At 37.2% G+C, this 18,799-nt stretch overlaps 1 protein-coding gene across 3 annotated transcripts in view; it reads right to left on the bottom strand.

Annotated features, from left to right (window-relative positions):
- Positions 1–885: 885 nt before the first annotated feature.
- The window catches only part of LOC134532786 (cardioacceleratory peptide receptor-like), a 429,388-nt gene continuing 411,474 nt past the window's right edge, over positions 886–18,799 (bottom strand). The window contains exons 5-11 of one of the 3 annotated variants that reach the window (XM_063369640.1): positions 14,390–14,493; positions 9,936–10,029; positions 8,744–8,839; positions 7,149–7,337; positions 6,447–6,566; positions 5,404–5,584; positions 886–2,680 (exon numbers count right to left, since the gene is read on the bottom strand). In XM_063369640.1, coding sequence (XP_063225710.1) covers positions 2,440–2,680; positions 5,404–5,584; positions 6,447–6,566; positions 7,149–7,337; positions 8,744–8,839; positions 9,936–10,029; positions 14,390–14,493 — 1,025 coding nt within the window. In that variant the 3' untranslated portion in view covers positions 886–2,439. Of the gene's footprint in view, positions 2,681–5,403; positions 5,585–6,446; positions 6,567–7,148; positions 7,338–8,743; positions 8,840–9,935; positions 10,030–14,389; positions 14,494–17,854; positions 18,252–18,371; positions 18,765–18,799 lie in introns of those variants that run through there. The other 2 variants (XM_063369639.1, XM_063369638.1) reach the window with 2 other exon arrangements.

The following is an 18,799-nucleotide window of genomic DNA, read 5'->3' as shown; positions in this document are numbered from 1 at the left end:
TAGCCACAATGTTTTCATTTGAGAACTTTATTTAATAAATAAGGAATTGCATGTGTTGACTAGATTGTGCCAAATATTATTTTCTCTTATTTCTAATGTTCCCACAATGGAGTTCTGCTATAGACATGACAGTGCAAAGGAGATAAAATTTATTTGTGTTAATTTCGAGGTATCTAAGCTATTATAGATTTTATTTTTTATATATGGGTTTTTTTTTCTTATGATTGCACACTACCTACTACAGAAACATTTATTTCCCAGGGGCTATAAACAAAGGAATGGGATTAAGTTTATGTCCGTTGTAGCCAGGCTACAATAACAAGTGCTTATCGCAATAACTGTCCATGTGTAAATACTGTGTTGCGTTAGAACTTTACACCTTTAGGATTAGTATTCTCATGGAAAATTTCTATAATTGCCTGTTAGAACATGAAAGAATGGATACACTAAAAAAACATTTGGAAAGTGAAAAAGTCAAACTTAAACCAAAAAACATGTAAATATAATGGTTTATGTTAAAAAGACCAAGTTTCATAGCTTGGTATCTTAAGTAAATGTATTTTCACCCAGACATTTTACCAGCTAGTGTATCGTAACAGTAGGTGTACTTTAAATATATTTTGTTAGCATTTTTTTTTTTTTTTTTTTTTTTTTTTTTTTTTTTTTTTTAAGGTATATAATGTGCGTGAATGTGCTAAAACACTTTATATGTTTGATTTCAAAACATTTTTATTTATTGAAATAACACCAAAATTCAAAATTAATCATGTTTAGTTATTTAAAGTGTTTAATACATTTCAAACTACTTAAAATTATTTTAGAACCTCCAATGACCATAAAATTGTATAAGAATGAAATAAAAGTGATACCTATAAAATAAAACAATTTTTATGGACTTCTATACATTTATTTACACACAATATTCACATGAGAAATGCAGTTATATATTGTATTTACTTTACACATTTAAGTACAGTTTTTACATTTGATTTAAGCCTATTCAGGTCCCAAATCAAGTTGGCATTATGAAGAGGTTTCACTCAGGCCCTGCTATCTTGGTTTTTACAATATTGTGTCACATGACAAGGGGCCTAGCTTTGTGCACTTACCGTATTTAAGAAGGATCTAAAAAGACTATGTCCGCAGCTGATTTTTTTTACTGTAGTGAAGCTACATTAATATATCTTGTCACAAATTATCAAAATTAATGCTATATTACAAGGATAGTAAATTAAATAAATTGTAAAATTGTTGAAGAAACACACACACACAAATTCTTACCCTTCAAATAAAATTAATAATTGCAATACCAATGTCACTCAAAAAAATCCCCCCCCCCCCCCCCCCTCCTTTTTTTTTCCTCTTTCCAGTCACTTATAAAACTTTCCCTGACAACATACTTCTTTTCCCACAGCAAAATTTCCCATTTCCTGAGCATTTTTGGTTTTTCAGCAACCATAAATGATCAAAACCTTGTACCTTCTGTAACATAGCAACATCTTACTCACAAACACACTCACAAACCATGTGTAAGATGTTCATCGTCCATTAAGCAATAGCAGGTTCACCAACCTTGGAGTGTGACAAAACTTGTGCTACGCAGTGTTTTCATGCGGCATTGTCTAGTTTTGAATACGTCGTGCACAATGCTCTATCAACACACATTATACGACTACTTGTGCATATTTTATTCAGGTAAATACAGTATTCATTTCAATAATTGTGGACTGATGTAATCACTATGCTCTGCAAAGTAATCAGTAATTTTTATTTTAGCAGTATCAGGCTGTAACGTGTTTGTAACCATCAGGATACAATAAGTTATATAGGCAAAGTATTTTTTTATGCCCTGTCATGCCTGAACTTTGAATAAATAACTCAAAAAAATTGAACTTAAGAAAAATCCAAGACAGCAGGGCCTGATCGCCTTTAACAGCAACATTAATAAATAGCAGCAACTGTACATGGTCTGTACTAGTGTTGTTCGGGCAAAATGCTTTCTTGAAGCTTTTACGCTGTTAGCGTGGTCAGCACACTGCACACACTGTAGGTTATCCAAATTGGGCCCCGGCCTTGGTCCGTGACAACTTGAGATTATGTACGTACGCTCATCTGTGAGATGCTGTGAGATTAGTTGTATCATTTCATCAACTTCAGCTACACTTAACAATGAGTAACTTTACATTTGGTATTTCAAAGACAACCAGCTATTAGGTACAGTGAGTACACGCCTGCATGGAAATGCAACAGCTAAAATAATACTGGTGTACTGTCACTGTCACCTTAACTTGATAAACGCAGCCGTTCACTAAACTTAATATTTTAAGTTGTGTGGCATGTAACGTAGGAATGTCATTTCGAGGAAGTTTTTACAAATATCTTTTAGCATTGATGAACTTGTGACTTGGTTGTGCCCAAGCAGTATCTTTGGTGTGGTTGCTACACGACGGACATGGCGATGTTGGCGTGCCGAGGCGTGGTGTCTTTAGGGGCTCGCACCAGCACGTGGCGCAAAGACGTGCTGTTGGATGCGGAGCGCCGGGACGACTGCTGGGTCAGCGTTTCCGTCACCGTGGAGCTGGTGTCCGTCCCGTAGCGCAAGCAGCGTCCGTCCCGGGACTGCATGCTGGGGAAGCACAGGGACAATCCCATGGCGACCCAGCTGAAGGGCGGCACTTTCCTGGGGACAGCCCACATTAACGCTGTTATGCTGAAGTCCAACACAAAAACCATCGGAGAATCATTAGATGTTCATATCAACTTTTCATTCATTCGCTTACATAATAAGTCATCAAAAAATACTTTACAACCTTTGAAAAGGAACCAATTTAGCAGCTGACCTAAGTCCATACACCAGACAGTGAAGTAAAAAATACTAAACTGTAATGCTAAACACTACTACAATCCTCACGCATCCATGACAGTGGAGAATAATATTTCCCGCCTGCTTTGAAATCAGTATATGTATGGGGGTCATTCAATAAGTAAAAAGACAAATCGATGTAGCTCAAAATTGTGTATTTAATAAATGTGAAACTTTCAAAAGTTTAAGTTGACATCCTTGCAATGACTTCTGATCAGCTGTTTGATAAGATATTGTAAACATAACCAGTTCAAGATGTCAAGTCTGATTGAGAATTGCACCATGGAAGAACAACATGTCATGATTCAATTTTTAGTCGCGGAAGGTGTTAAAGGTAGTGATATCCATGCAAGGATGTTAAAAGTGTATGGGAACATTTGTTTAAACCATTTGAACATTTACAAGTGGTTAGAACAATTTAAAAGTAGTCACAAAAGTTTCTGTGATGAGCAGCGAAGTGGCCGACCAGTCGAAGTTGTCACTTCCTCCTTTGAATCTCACATTGACGTAATAATCCGAGAACACAGAATACATAATCACTGTTAAAATTATAGCTGCAAAAGTGTCTGCAAGTGTTGGAACTGTCCATAACATCATTGAAAATAAACTGCAATACAAGAAAACCTGTGCGAGTTGAGTGCCGAGACAACTTATGGACACCCACAAAGAAATGAGGCTTCAAATCAGTAAACGGTTGAAAGATTGCTCCACTGAGAAAGAAGCTTTTTTTGAAAGAATTGTAGCGGGCAATGAGACATGGATTCACTATTACGAGCCTGAGTCGAAGATACAAAGCCTTGAGTGGAAACATACAAGTTTTCCAACGCAGAAAAAATTTAAGACCCAGCCATTTGCTGAAAAATTGATCCTTACGCTTTTCTGGTACTCACAAGGCCCTATTTTATGCAATTTTCTTGAAGACCAACAAACAATCAACAGTCAGTATTACACTGATACGCTAGAAAATAAATTAAAGCCTGCAATTCGTACTAAACGTAGTGGACTTTTGAAAAAAGGTGTGATTTTGCTTCACGACAATGCACGGCTACATACAGCACGGATAACAAGAATGCATTCAAAAACTGGGCTGGGAGATTCTTTCACACCCTCCTTACAGTCCAGATATCTTCCCATCAGACTCATATTTTTAGTCCCCTTAACGAAGCTATACGCAGCAAAAATTTTGGCTCCAATGAAGAAGTCAAGATTCAGGTGCAAATTGGGCTCCGAAAGCAGCCAAAAGAATTTTATGCCAGGGGCATATGCAACTTAAGAGAATGATGAGACAAATGCAAGTGTTGGAAGAGGGAGGAGGATTATGTTGAAAAATAGGTAAATTTTAATTTTGATTAAATAAACAGTTTTTTAGCTACATCTATTTGTCTCATTACTTATTGAATGACCCTTGTACTTGTGACTTTTGAAATCTGATACGTTCTCAGTATTGGAAACCACATTTCCTGGTATCATTATTGCAGTTACCACTACAAAAAATAAGTTAATACTCCAAACCGTGGCGGATTGAGAGGTTCACCTCGGAGGGGGCACTAGGATTTCAGAATAGCCAGAGAAAAAATGTCTTAAAATTACTAAATTTGTATTTAATCTACTCACACTACACATAACATCCAACCACCACATTTTATGATTCTACAAGAAATTCATTAATTATATTAAAATATTTTATTGGTTTCAGAAACAATCATTTTTGTCGGCAATATTAATGTAGCAGACAGCTGGTTTTTCGGTGGTGGGGGGGGGGGGGGGGGGGGGGGGCACTTTCCCCTGGTGCCCCCATTGGATCCGCTACTGACTCCAAAGTGTTTTTTTTATAAGTGCACCTAAATGAATGCCAGAAAAATTGGATCTGGTGTCAGGGTGACTGTGGTCTTGCATCATAGATATTATGGAATTCTCAGTGTGGATGGGGGTGTAAGATTTTGTAGGTGAAAATTTATTAATGCCATGCTGAACTATTAAGCTTTATGATCAGCAATCCAGTGAGTGGTCATGATTTGTGGATGCATTTCCTGGATAGTTAAACTGATAGTCAAAAAAAAAGATGCTCAGCTCCCAAAAAGAATATTCCAGGTTAGTGTGATTTGAAAAAAATATGTACATAATTTAAAATTGCTATGATTTACAGCAAGGGAAGCTCATGAAAAACTGAGTACAACTGACATATGTTTGAGACAGCATTACCAAGGCTGTGGTTTTGCCAGGGCCATCGAGGAAAACAATATACAATTGTTCAAACCTCACAAAAAAAAAAAAAAACTAAACACTAGAAGTTATTGTGGCTACATTTGTAAACGTGAACGAAAAATAACTTCCTGGCTTTTAAGGTTTCTGATGAATTTTATAAGCAATATAATTGTAATTTTTGTGCTATCAGAGTGTACTCACGCTGGCCCACCTTGGTGCTAGGCCCTGGGGGTTTGCCCCGCCCTCCCCCTCCCCCTCCTGCACACCCCTCCGATGGCTTTGTGGTTTCAGTATGACAAATGGTAATCTCTAACACGAACGTGGTCGCACGGTACCTCAGCGTGCGGCAGATGTGGGTGGAGAAGAGGCAGTAGATGACCGGGTTGGCTGCGGAGTTGAGGGGCGCCAGGCTCTGGATGAAGGTTGCCATGGCGATGTTGGTCTGCGTCGTCGGCACGTGGCCGTACACTTGCAGCAGGTCGAACACGATGTACGGGCTCCAGCACAAGATGAACACTGCGACAACGCACGACCGGAGGCGCTCGTGAGCGAGTACACCCCACCACCACACTGCACTTGTGAAAAATCCTGGTCTGACCTCGCTGGGAATCGATTGTGATAGCTGCAAGGGGGGAGAAGTTGCAACAAGTGAAACATTTGCAGTTGTCACATCCTCGTCGTGCCCATGCGTGAACTTGTGGAAAGACACTAATCACATCTGAGTGAGATGGTTTTAACTAGACAGAAACTAGCACAGGTATCTATTCAAATAAGTGTCTAAAATACACTACTATATACAAATAAAAGACTGCTTTTAAGTTATTTTTTCTTCGAGAATTACCCCGTTGTTTTCACATCTAACCTATAGGTTTTTCATCCACCCCGTGCATCTCCCTACCCAGTGGTTTGGCACTGTCGTGTATACCCCTGAGACCGGGGATGGGCGCCTACGTTAGCCACCAGGCATGGTAACGATACCCGTGGGCTGGAGTCTCAGTGAGCGTGCACAGCAACCAGTGGACTCCGAGCTCGTCTTTTGGTTGCACATACATTGGAACGTCCTGATGGCCCGGTAAGGGCAAGATGTCCGTGTTTCTGCACCCTTGTCTGTGGCACCCAGAACATTGCTTTGAATCCAGGACACATGAAGATGCAAGATGGTTTAGCATATTTCCAGTCATAACTTTTTATTTATTAAAAATTTATGCACACCAACATCATGACCATAAAAGACTTAACCTTCTATTCTCCAAGCAAAATATTTTGTGTATGTTGAAACATTTTATGTAAACCAACTTGCATTACCTTCAGTAAAACCCTCAAGAAAATTTTCTGCATAGTTAAGTTAGCAAAATGCAGTATTGATATTCCACCTCACCGAACACAATGACGAACGTCATCTTGACTGTCTTGATCTTGGCTCGAGGAATGATTCCACGAGAGCTGGCTCTGCGAGAATCCTGGTCATCCGAAGGTCTCCGGGTGGAGCGGAGATTGTCTAAACACACAAGAGTACCAGTTTACGTTCCGATAACTGTTTTTTTGATATCTTAGCAGGAAAAACAAAATAAATTTTACTCTGTCCACGTACATCACCTCACCTAAAGATAGACTCCATCATTAATCTGTTTATTATTACTTCATTTTTGAATAGTAAATAATTATTCATTACATTACGTTACATTAATACTAGTAATCTGTGCAGTTTTTACCGAGACAGACTGACATTTATCACCATTTTCTACAAAACTTATTTTCAAAATTTTATGGTTCTTGTATATTACGTAGAGTGCTTGTAATTAGTTCTTTCGAGACATATATCACAAAATACACATCAGAATAGTCTGCAATCATGTGCAGCGCAAAACAATTGTATTCCAGATAAAGGACAGGTGTGGCCTGTATAACTTAAAGAGTGTCGAATGTCCGACAATAAACATTGTGCTCGCAACACATACAAGACCATCTTAAAAAAGTGTTGATGTCCCAGGTGGCCAAACAAAGCTAACCAGCCACACGGCTAACTGGCTCCCAGCGCCCGGGACAGAGAGGCACAGAGGCGCGCAACCAGGCTACGTACTGCGGGTGGAGAAGCGGGGGCGGCCGGTGGGCGTCAGCACCTTGCTCTTGCTCCAGATGGTCAGCACGATGATGGTGTAGCAGGCGGAGATGATGATGGCCGGCACGATGAACAGGGCCACCGCCACGCTGGTCATGTACAGCTGCCACTGCCACGGCTCGGGGAAGTCGATCCAGCACTGCAGCTTGCCTGCGTCAGCCCACATTCCGCCCGCTCGGTCTCCGGTCCCCCCTCTCCTGCCTTCGTGTCACACGTCACAGCTCTGGACACTCGTCCCAAGTTCCTTCCACACTATCAGGTGCTTGTCGGTAGCCAGGTGGGTGGCGACATTGGTGAATCACAAAAAAAAAAAATAATAAAATAAATTCTGACTCATCATCCTGTAGAATAGCTATTTTCGCCCAGCCCAACGGCTGTTGCTACACACAAGCATTACATAATTGCAACACAACACGACTATGGCAAGGTTTTCCTCATTAGCTTATGCTTATATTTTCTGGTCCGACCTACCTAGATATAAGATAGGTTAAATGGTTGGGACAAGATTATATGGTGAATTGTGATAAAACCGAAATAACACCAAAACACATTTCAATACACCGCAAAACACCCAAATGTTAGTTAATACACTTAAAGAACTGAAATGCAAGTTATATCATGGGATTAAGCAGCACTTAAACAAAACTGAATTCAAATTGCAAAAATAATCTTTTAACGTATGAAATTCAAGGAACGTCATTATTTCCGGACAAAAATGTACCAATGTGCATAGATCAAGAAAAAAATTTATTTAATGTGTTTTAATAATTGTGCATTTTTTAAACTTTTGAACCACAAATTTTTGCAATTTATTTTTATTATCCTGAATGTATCTGTTTCAGATAAATTTATTACAATTTATTTTATTGAAAAATGAGGCACATAAATACTTTATTTTTGTGGAGAAAGTATTACAAAACAGTATTTATAAAAATAAAAACAATAACACCAAAATCTGTTTCAAAAATGAAATTGGACTTGTCTCTAGTAATTGGTCATGATGAGTTTCTCCCACGGCTGGCCAACACCAGACAAAGCACAAAATGCAGAGATGGTCCCACAAATGGAATGGTGTGACACGTGGACTCATTCCAGACAACCCGGATTAGAATTCTGGTTCGGCTCTCCTGATTGCGGTTTTCCAGTTTTCCCAGATCGCTGCACACAAATGCTGGAATGGTGTCTAGCTTCCCCATTAGTTCCATGAACTGTGTTGTTGCGGTTACTTTGCTGCCAACACGACATAAAGCCCAAGGAGAGAAAAAAAAAATCATTCCACAACCAAGAGTGGAAAAGCTTCTGCCTAAAGCACACTTAATGGGAAGAACCCTATCAAACATCACTAAACTTAAATACCACTTGAACCACTTTAACTTTAAATGTTTTATTATTTAAGTAATTCAAAATAATGTTCCATTTTTGAAAATAAGTTACTGTATCGAGATTTTACTTCACACATACATAATAACTTCATAAATGGAAAAAAAAAAAAAAAAAAAACCCTAGTAGCTAGTTCGTGAACAAGTGGCGAAACCACGGCGGACATTTGCACTCACCTTGCACGTACTTCTCTTCATAGAGTATTATGATGGGGATGGAGAAGATGGCGCTGAGAATCCACGCAGCGGCAACCAGAGCCCGAGCTCGCCGCCCTGCAACCCACACGTCACCCCACACGTCACCCCGCACGTCACCCCACACGTCACCCTGCACGTCACCCTGCTCACGCCTGCGTCCCTCGCCGTCCACAGGGTCGCTGTGCACTCGGCCGTGCTGGATTCAACCAAGCTGATTGAATGTACTGAGTTCTAGAAGCTCGAGTGCACTTTAAATATTGGATTAAGTAAATATATTTTAAACGATATTGAAAGGCCATTTACAAACTGTTCCAAGCAGAGAGGCTACGTGCAGACCACTTACAGCAAGCCCAGTGTTATGTGGGACACATAAGGGCCCACTTAAGCCGAGAGTGGACCAGGTCCTGGTACCTCGAGGTAATTGCGCTAGGGAGATACGAATCACACTTTCACACAGGCAATGCCACGCCCCGAGGACTGAGTCTCCGTCGGGTCTATGTTCACTAAATACCGTAGCGCCCATCTTTCCTCATTTAATAACTCAAAATGCATCTCCTGACCACATCACTCTATACATACACACAAATTACACATGTCCACTGTCCATAATAAAAACTGTGTATTTTATTCTATATGATTTTAATCAATTATATCAGAACATTTAATAGGCAATGCAAACATATTAACAAATTAAAGCAGAACCAACTATCTACTTAAACTCCAGTTGATACCTGATAATGATTGATGGTGATGTTTGTAAATTTTTACATTGGTCAACAACACAAAGCAGTTCTTGAAGGGAAGACAAGCAATAACAATTATCACAATTTAATGAGCAAGTTCAAAACTACTAAGTGTGGATTTGGCCTACTCATTCAACTAGTCGTAGCCTTACTTTACCTAACAATACATTTAAAATTAACACCTTACATAAGCTTATTCCTTTAAAATATAAAGTTTTCCATGATTAAGACAAGAAATATTCATCATTTACTATACACACCAACTAAAAATATATTTATATTAATTTTTAAAAGACTTATCTAACATGAAATATTGATAGTTAAATTGGCTTCACTTTCAAGAAACTAATACAGATATTGAATTTAAAAAGCTTGTGCTTGTTCATTTACTTTGCAGTTGTACCTTTAGTTGCGATGACGATACTCACAGCTGCCAGAAAAGTTCATAGGATGGGTGATGGCATCATAGCGGTCGATGCTGAGTGCAACGAGCACATACGTGGACGAATAAGTCACCACTGCCTGCAAGATCACACAGCCATTGTTTATATGAATACCGACAACTAAGGGTTTCATTATTGTCACGTTGACAGTGGTACTGCGTCAGACAAATGTAACTGAGGAAACAGTTCAAATAAAATATCTTCAAGAGACAATAAGAGTAAATAAATAAATATGAAACAAGAAGAATCTTCCCTTACGGCTTGGTGATTGTAACATTTAAACTGTCTCTACTTGGCACATTCATTTAAGTAGAAAATTTCTATACGTTAAGTAAAGGTCGATTTTTTATGTCCAATGGGATAAAAGATTTACTAATAGTTTTATTCAAAGCTTAGTTTAGTTTTTAAAATAAAATATTTCATTTTGATTTATGTTTTTTCTTATAAATAGTACTCTTTACATGAAGATGGTGCAGTATTGCACAACAGTAAGAATATTTTATTATAATGTACACACTACTTATTTTCACAGTAACATCATCATTCTGATAGTGATAGAAGCAGTAATTTAAAAATAAAATATTGGATTAATGACTTTCTAAGGAAAATAAAGTCACTAGAGGTGTTTTGGTCTGTAACTTTGTTACAAGAGATATACATATTAAATAAATACTAGTCATTGATTTTGAATGGTAGAGAATGAAATAATGGTGGTTGGAGTAAAGTTTTCTGTAAAGTCTGTTAATTTATTTTATACCTTATCTTGCATTTTGGTGTTATAAGGTGTATATCTATTTATTTATACAGTCTGTTGTGCCTTAATTTTGGTTGATGCCATAAGACTATGGAACATGTCATTTGCATATTTAAAGTTTACAATCTAAAGTTATTGATTGATTCACTGAAATATACATTTACAAGAAAATAATACATAAATAGCTTTGAAAGATAACAATTTAAGAATTGTCTAAAGTTTAGTTTTTTAGATTAACACACACACACACTAAAACAAATATGATATAATTACTATGTACTTACATGCTTTAGAAAACTGAGCAGGACTTACGATATTGCTATTGCCTCAGTACGCAGTGTAAATCCACATTAAGCAAACCTCAAATAGTATTATCCCGCTGTCATTATGTACCAAAATCTGCTTTACAAACTTAATATCCACGTTCAGTGGTGGTTTCCCCAAAATGCCTTCCCCCTTTCTGTAGTATATTCCATAAACTTACAGTTAGGTGTTATTTCAATTTTATCACAATAACCCATAAAATACTGTCCCTACCAACTTATTACAAGATACGTCTGCTGTGTGTGAATCGAAAAAGCAGTTTAACTGATTCAAAATGACCAGAAATTGATGTTGTTAGCCTACTTGCTTTCTAAGCACATACATCAAGCAAATGAGTGGAAAGGAGGCACACTTAAGAGGCCGTGTCAGTAAATTTTTATTTCCAATATTCTGGTCGAGCAGTTCTCTCTTTTAACAGTGAGATTTAGTGGCTTATTCAACCGAAGTAACTGTAACCGCAGCGCGTGATAAAGCTACTATACCGCCAGATTACTCGACGAAAAATGTATCTGGTTCCTCGACAATCTGAGAGGATGACAATATGACCGGCGGCTCACTAGGAAATTGCGGATGCAGGGATTCAGAATCAAGAAATCTCACATTTACAACTGTAGTATGAGTCGTATCTAAAAATTTTAATACTTTAAATGTATCGGAATACAATTAATCTTCAAACATGTGGTAATTATTCTTTATCTGGATGTAATATTCCGTGAAAAATAATGTTAGTTGACATTAAAAAGTATACGAAATTCATAGTGTAACGTTTTAAAAGTATAATAACATAAATTCTTATGCTTAGATATTGCATATGCATTACACACAATCTAAATACAATCTCACTGAAGTCAGACTACCTAATTTTTTACAATGCACCATCATACAGTTTAACAGAGGTAGGAGAACCTCTTATCGATGTTGTTTCAAAGAATCTAAATTTACAAATATTACTATTTATCTTATTATGATATGTATCTTTATGAATAAGAATTTACAAAAAAAAATGAATTGATTACATTACACTTTAACATTACAAAAGACTAAAACACTAACAAAACTTAGTTTTATATATTGCTGTAGCATATTAGAAGACGAAATAACTCACTAGACTAACATTAAGAGGGCTGTATCACAAATTTACTTTACAGAGGAGAAAATATCTTTTAAAGATATTTCATTACCTCATTGATTACATAATACTGCCGTTGATGTGATCGTAGATATAAAGTATTGAAAAATTAGATTTCATTATGTTTATGTAAATATTTAGAAAACGTTATTGCTTATAGATGCTCATTATTTAAATAATAAAGAATCTTTTACTTTTATGTACTGGACAAACAAAATACTTATAAGTTAATAAGCTTAGTTGAATAACATCTTCAATTTGTATTGAATTCAATGTACAAATTGAAAATCATGTACAATGAATGCAACTGATTGAATTCAATAAATATTTGATCTTGTGAAACGGCCATAGTGGTGATGTAGATAATTATAGATACTCACATGCATTTTGAGAGTCCGTATAAAGCCAATTACAATTCTATAAGTATAAATTAAAATGCTTTTAAAATAGACATGTGTAATATAATGAAAACTTGTTTAAATAAGATCATAACAAAAATAAATAAATGAAAATCCTTCAACAGTAAGTTATGTTTTATAAGATTTTAACAAAATACACATACCATTAAAGAATATTAATCATGCCACATAATTCAACACAAAATATTCATTCCAATAGGCGCTACGTAAAAATAACTTCTATTTTTATGCTGATAACTTTGCATTGTTTTATATATATCATTATTTCTAACTTTTAATATTCTCCACACATTAACTGAAATTAAGTATTTTCAGAGCCTTAGCAAATGTTGGTCTGTACCACATACAGTTCGTACGATATCTCTACGTGAAACACATACAGTTCATTATTAGTAATTTCAATTATATTTCCATGAACATAATGAAATTAGTATAGGGCCTAGGTTGTTCACTGTTGAGTACTTCTGAAGTATTTTCATTGTGAGTTAACATACATACCAAATGCCATTCTTCCAGTAAAGTTACAAAGAAGACAACAAGATAATATATGTATAATATATATGTATAATATATATAATATGTATGTAGTACCATATTTTAAACCCCTATTAAATGAATAATAACTCAATCTTTTTTCTGGACTATTAAGTAATAGTTTTTGATTACTGTTATTTGTAACTTAAATAAAATGACAACTAACAAATTAGTCAAATATATAATTACGTGCGATATAGTGTGACAGTTTTACTTGGACGGCAAACGAATATAATAAAATGTCTATGACAATGTTAACTTTACTCATTATTATAGAAAGAAGCAAAATGGGCAGATAAGCATATTCTACGCTGACATTTAAAAATGCTCAATTCAAAATGAACATTTCTTCCCGATGACAAACAAAAAAGTTGTATGGTCGCGAATAATACATTCGTATGGCGTCACATCAGCGGAATATTCCCTTGGCATAAATGTGTGAAGTCTGTGACACAAAAACAAATGAACGAACAGCTTTTTTTTTATCGGATGTGCAATCGGAGACCCTTGGGGTGGTTGAAGAGTGTCAGGTCGGTCGCCAGACCAGATAGTAAAAGCTCGGGGCTGAGGATAGAAAAGGCCTATCTCCAAATTATTAAGTATAAATGTTGTCATGAAATAGTTAAAGACTTGATTACAACCAGGTTTTTAAACCCATCATGATCATGAAGACACTGATCGGAAGGTAATGTACAATACATTTCAATGGCTTTTTCAGTTTTTGCTAAATAATTATAAATATAAGCAAAATTTCACTGTATCTGGACAAATCAAAATATTGATTATATTTTTTTCATCACAGAAATAATATATGATATGATAGCTAAATTTGAAAAAAGCGGTTATGTTAAATGTATTGTATACTTTCAGTAGGCAAAATTTCTGGCCCCTACCTCTTATAGACTTTGAGAAAAACTGCCTTTTAAAATAACATTGATATAGATAGGAGCGCAAATTTGTGACACGGCCTCTTAAGAAGCATTATGAAGCTGTTGCTCGAAAGTAACTGTTAACAAATAAAACATATATCTGTGCACACATATCAATCACACAGTCCTAAGTCTTTTTTGCTGCTTCTACAATAAATTTTGTAAAAATTAATTTTCAGAAGCTCACAAGTTATGCCCTACTTCTTCAACATACAAAAAAAAAGTTTTTATTACTACAAGGAAACCACTCCCCTCCCACTAGAAATATCTGCATCGAGGGCAAGCTTCTACTAAACGCTTTGTAGTTGCTTTAACACAGTTAGTGGGCACCAGGCATCGACAACACATACTTGTGCGAAGCGAATGAACTTGCACGCCAGGTTGCCAGCGTGCCAAGTGACGGTGATCCTCCACACGATGTCTGTCAGCACACTGATCAGCCCCACCGTCAGATCTGCAACCAGGAGACAGCAACTGTTCTCTCTCTGGCCTGACGGAAGTACATCACAGCCAGCAAATATGCACAACCTTGGCTGAAGTCAAGATATTTGCCTCTCCCATCCTGATACACTGTCAAAACATCTACAATTTGGGGAAAAAACATTAACATAAAAAGTTATGAATAAAAGTACAGTATGTTAAAAAGTGTGATATTAATTTTAATACAATTATAAATTGGTGTGCAAATAATGCATTTTAACAAGTTTTTATTTATTAACATATATTACAAACAATAATTAACTTGTTGCTATGAGTTATGAATATTTTTTAAATTTTAATGACCTCAATACAAAATATGACTTACACTTATGCTTATCTATTAATGATAAGACATTGGCATATCAATTGTTAATATTCATATGATTCCTTGCATGAAACAAAAAAATTTAAATGAGTAAAATGTTCTTCAAATGAGAAAATATTAAGAAAAACTTAAAACTAGACTAAATACTTTCCTCATTAAAATTTTTATTACCAGACTTCTATATCCAAACAATTTCCTTTTTCATTGTCATAATATGTCATTAAGTAGGTACGTCACAAGTATTATTAAAAAAAAAAAGTTATATCACTTAAAAATTACTTTTATGTTTCAAAATGATCTCATCCCAATGTTTTTTTTTTTTTTTTTTTTTTCAGTGATCCTAAACCAATACTTTCTCAATAAAATTCTTTGGGTTAGGTACTGTCTCAGTCATTTAAGGATAAGAGCAGAATCACCTTTGTAACTGAATGACAAATTCATGTAGTGCTACCTTGTCAACAAGGGCATCGCCAGGGGGAGGGGGGCAACTGCCCCCCCCCCTTAAGCCCTGGAAATTAAAAAAATAATACACACTTTTGAAATGTTGCGTACGTCATATTTATTTGTACAAGAACAAAAAAATTTTTTTGCAGCTGCCGGGATTTGAACCAACAACTTTCAAGAACAGAAATTAACCACACTAACCACAAGACCACAAGGCTAATATTGAAAAATTGATAGTTTCAGATGGTATATACTCGTAATAAAAAATTTGTTCACGGTAGGGGAATAATATTATTTCGTGTTTATAACACAATTTCATAACAAATACGCATCCCAAATACACTAAACTTATTTATAATGTGTTACAATATTTTTTAAAACATTGTGCAAAAGATCCCGGGTGTAATTTGAATTATTATGTGTAACTGTAAAACACCATTGTTGGTTCAAAACGTATTTGAATATTCAACATTACTTTTAAATAACCGTACCGATTGTGCTGAAAATTGGTAGACGATCGTTAAATTACGTAATATTAATAATTCAAACGATGAAAATATGGTTGAAAAGTCAAATCGATGGTTGTTCCAATCGAGTGGAAGAGAGATGCCACGCGTGCATACAATGTGCATGAATAGAGATGCCACGCATGCGTACAATGAGCGAACAGGGCACATCCGTAGTGGGACATCCGTAGTGGGACACTTTCTCGTGCGTGCAGCCGGCGTTCATCGATTTATTAGACGTCACGTCAAATAAAAAATGTTTACAAAAATGTGTCATCAAAAGCAATTCAGAAGTTTCTGTCTGATTTTATTTGATCTTACAAACTGCAACTGGTCTTCTAACCAGTGAAAAGGAGTCCTTCCTTTACTTCACTCCCCTACACTTTTAAGCTGACTCTTTGATTTTCTTGCCCCTCTCACTTCCAATGTCTCTGCCTCAACAAATTCCACCCTCACTCTGTCTTCACCAGAAAAGAACGCTTCTTCCTTTCTGTTTCCCTTCCTTCACTATGTATCTTCCACTCATGATATCTCCCTTGGCTGTGTCACTTTGTTCCTCAACTTTCCGAGCCCCTTTTCTTTGACCACCTTACCAGAATTTTTACCCGCCTCTTCCCCAATTACATTCTGCACCCCAAGTCCCACACCATTGCTGATGACCTATGCATTTTCTCTTCCTCCTCTACATACCCATGGCCCACTCTGCTGCCCTTTATCTGCCTTTTATCGCTGTTCGGCTCGCCTGACTCGGGTGGGCCATGGCCAGGGGTGTGTTCCGTTAGCGGGAGCGTATACTGGCGGGTGCAGGTCGGGCTCTGGAGTGGTCGTCGGCTGGACGACGTCAGTGTCGTGTAATATTGTGTACCAATTATGTCCAAATTATCAACCAAGAGTAGTGTCGTGCAATATCATGTACCCAAATATGTCTGTTAAGAAATACGTGTACCACACGTTTTCAGTTCCAGTGTGTATATTACATCTGTAGTTAGGCATCAGCCACCTTATGCTGAACAGGGAGTGTCACCATTGTCTACTAGCAGTTAATACCACCAAAGATACAGCCACCGAGTCTAGGGAAGCACGCTGGGGCCGATCGACCCACCCCATTGGTTACACATACGAGCTAACCTGGCACCCTCCTGGAAAACACACTGTAAAACACCACCAGCCCCTTAGACTCGCCGCGGGACTCAAACCCTAGACCCCGGCCGACGGCTCAACCACAGCAGTAGCCAGCCTCGTTGGCAGACAGTGCCCACTTCATCAGTGATATTTATACATTACTAGTTGTCATAACCATGCTTCAATGCGACAGTCTACATCATCACTATCATACAGCTCATTATACAACCCCTTTTGTGAGTATACCCCAGTCGCACATCAAATGAAAAATTTTAATGCAATAGTTATGTAGCTTCAACAATGCAATCGTGAAGTTTCATCAAGAAGTATCAAAAATATATTTTAAAGGGTGGTTTACTCTAAATCTAAAGTAAACAGTGACCTTCCATGTGTTTCTAAGTTCAAGTGTGCAAAATTTCATTGAGATCAGGGAAATACTGTATATATAATGCCGTCACCTGCAGTCTATGAGTACGAGACCCGGTGGATCCTAGTGGGGACTGGTGGCTTGAGTGTTCCCAGAGGGCGCCAGGCTAGCTCGTCGTCGTGGGTCGTGGGTGCTTCGCCCCCGCGTGTTCCACTAGGGTCGTCGGCGGTGGTGCACGTGTACGGACCACAACTAGTGGTGAATGGGTGGTCCTGCTTATGTCGGCAGAAAACAATACTCACTAAGCACTGGTTCACTGGAGTCACTGTTCACTCCTTGCACATTCCCTATTCGCACGCTCACTCTTGTCCCATCTGCAGCTCTGTGTATGGCTCACGATGGCGTAGCCGGAGCTCCCGTGGAGCGCGGGTTGACGCGACGAAGGGTGGATGAGAACTGCCTTCCGGCCAGTGTTGCCAGATTGCAACATTCCAAAAGTCGTACCGAAGACTAGAAATAGTCGTACATTGGAGCAAATAGTCGTACATACTATAATTTTTAAAATAAAACGTTAATGAGTACCAACTTTTATTTTATCCGGCGATTTTTTTGCTATTCATTTTGGTAGTATTTTATTGGCATGACACAATCGTGAAGGAAAAAAATTACATGGAAACAATTACACTAAGGAAAAAAACTACACCAAAATTAACACATGTTAAGTTAAAAAAAAAAGAAACAATTTTCTTAACAACTCAGTCATCCTTTTCGAAGAGAATATCCACAATATCGTTTTCTGGTGCACTGGATGCATACAAGTTTGCTGATGTCATGCGCGATAACATTTCAGCTGTAGGGCGAAACAATGCACAGGTACCACTTTCCTTCACACACTCGGAAGCAAGCAAAGCTCCGTTCACTGTTTTTGGAAGGAGGCGATTTCGTACTTTGGTTTTCACTAGATTTACCTGTAAAGTAAATACACATGCTATATTTTTCTAACAATATTGCAGTTAACAAAAACTCAAATTTTAAAATAAGAACAGTAGGTAACAAAATAGTTATTTATGATGCATATATTTTCATACCTGACTGAAGACTCTTTCACAGTCTGCATTAGAGTGCGGGAGACTAAGCACATGAAGTGCAAATGTAGCCAATTCTTTGAAATGAGCTTCTTGTGTGTCACAGCTTGGTTTAAGAAGCATATTCCAGAAAATGTCAGGACTGTTTACATCATCAATATCTTCTGGAAGCCTTGCCCTTGAAAATGGAAGCTCCCTCCACTGATCATCAAGACGCTGTAAAATTGCATCATCATCACAAGAAACAATTCTTGGGACTACTTTTACTAGTGGAAGAAGGGAAGGGCAGTTAACCCTGAATACTGGTGAAAGAGCTGCTTTAGGTTGCAGGTAGCTAAGTTTCGACAGAACCGGATCATTCATATTATATCTTTTTCTTATTTCTTGCGCAGCAACCTGAAAAATTATGACAAACATTTATCATTATTTCA

This window comes from Bacillus rossius, chromosome 6 (genome assembly GCF_032445375.1).
Source record: "Bacillus rossius redtenbacheri isolate Brsri chromosome 6, Brsri_v3, whole genome shotgun sequence".
In the NCBI taxonomy this organism is placed as follows: Eukaryota; Metazoa; Arthropoda; class Insecta; order Phasmatodea; family Bacillidae; genus Bacillus; species Bacillus rossius.
Note: the sequence above shows the minus strand (reverse complement) of the source record. Positions and strands in the feature narration are given on the sequence as shown.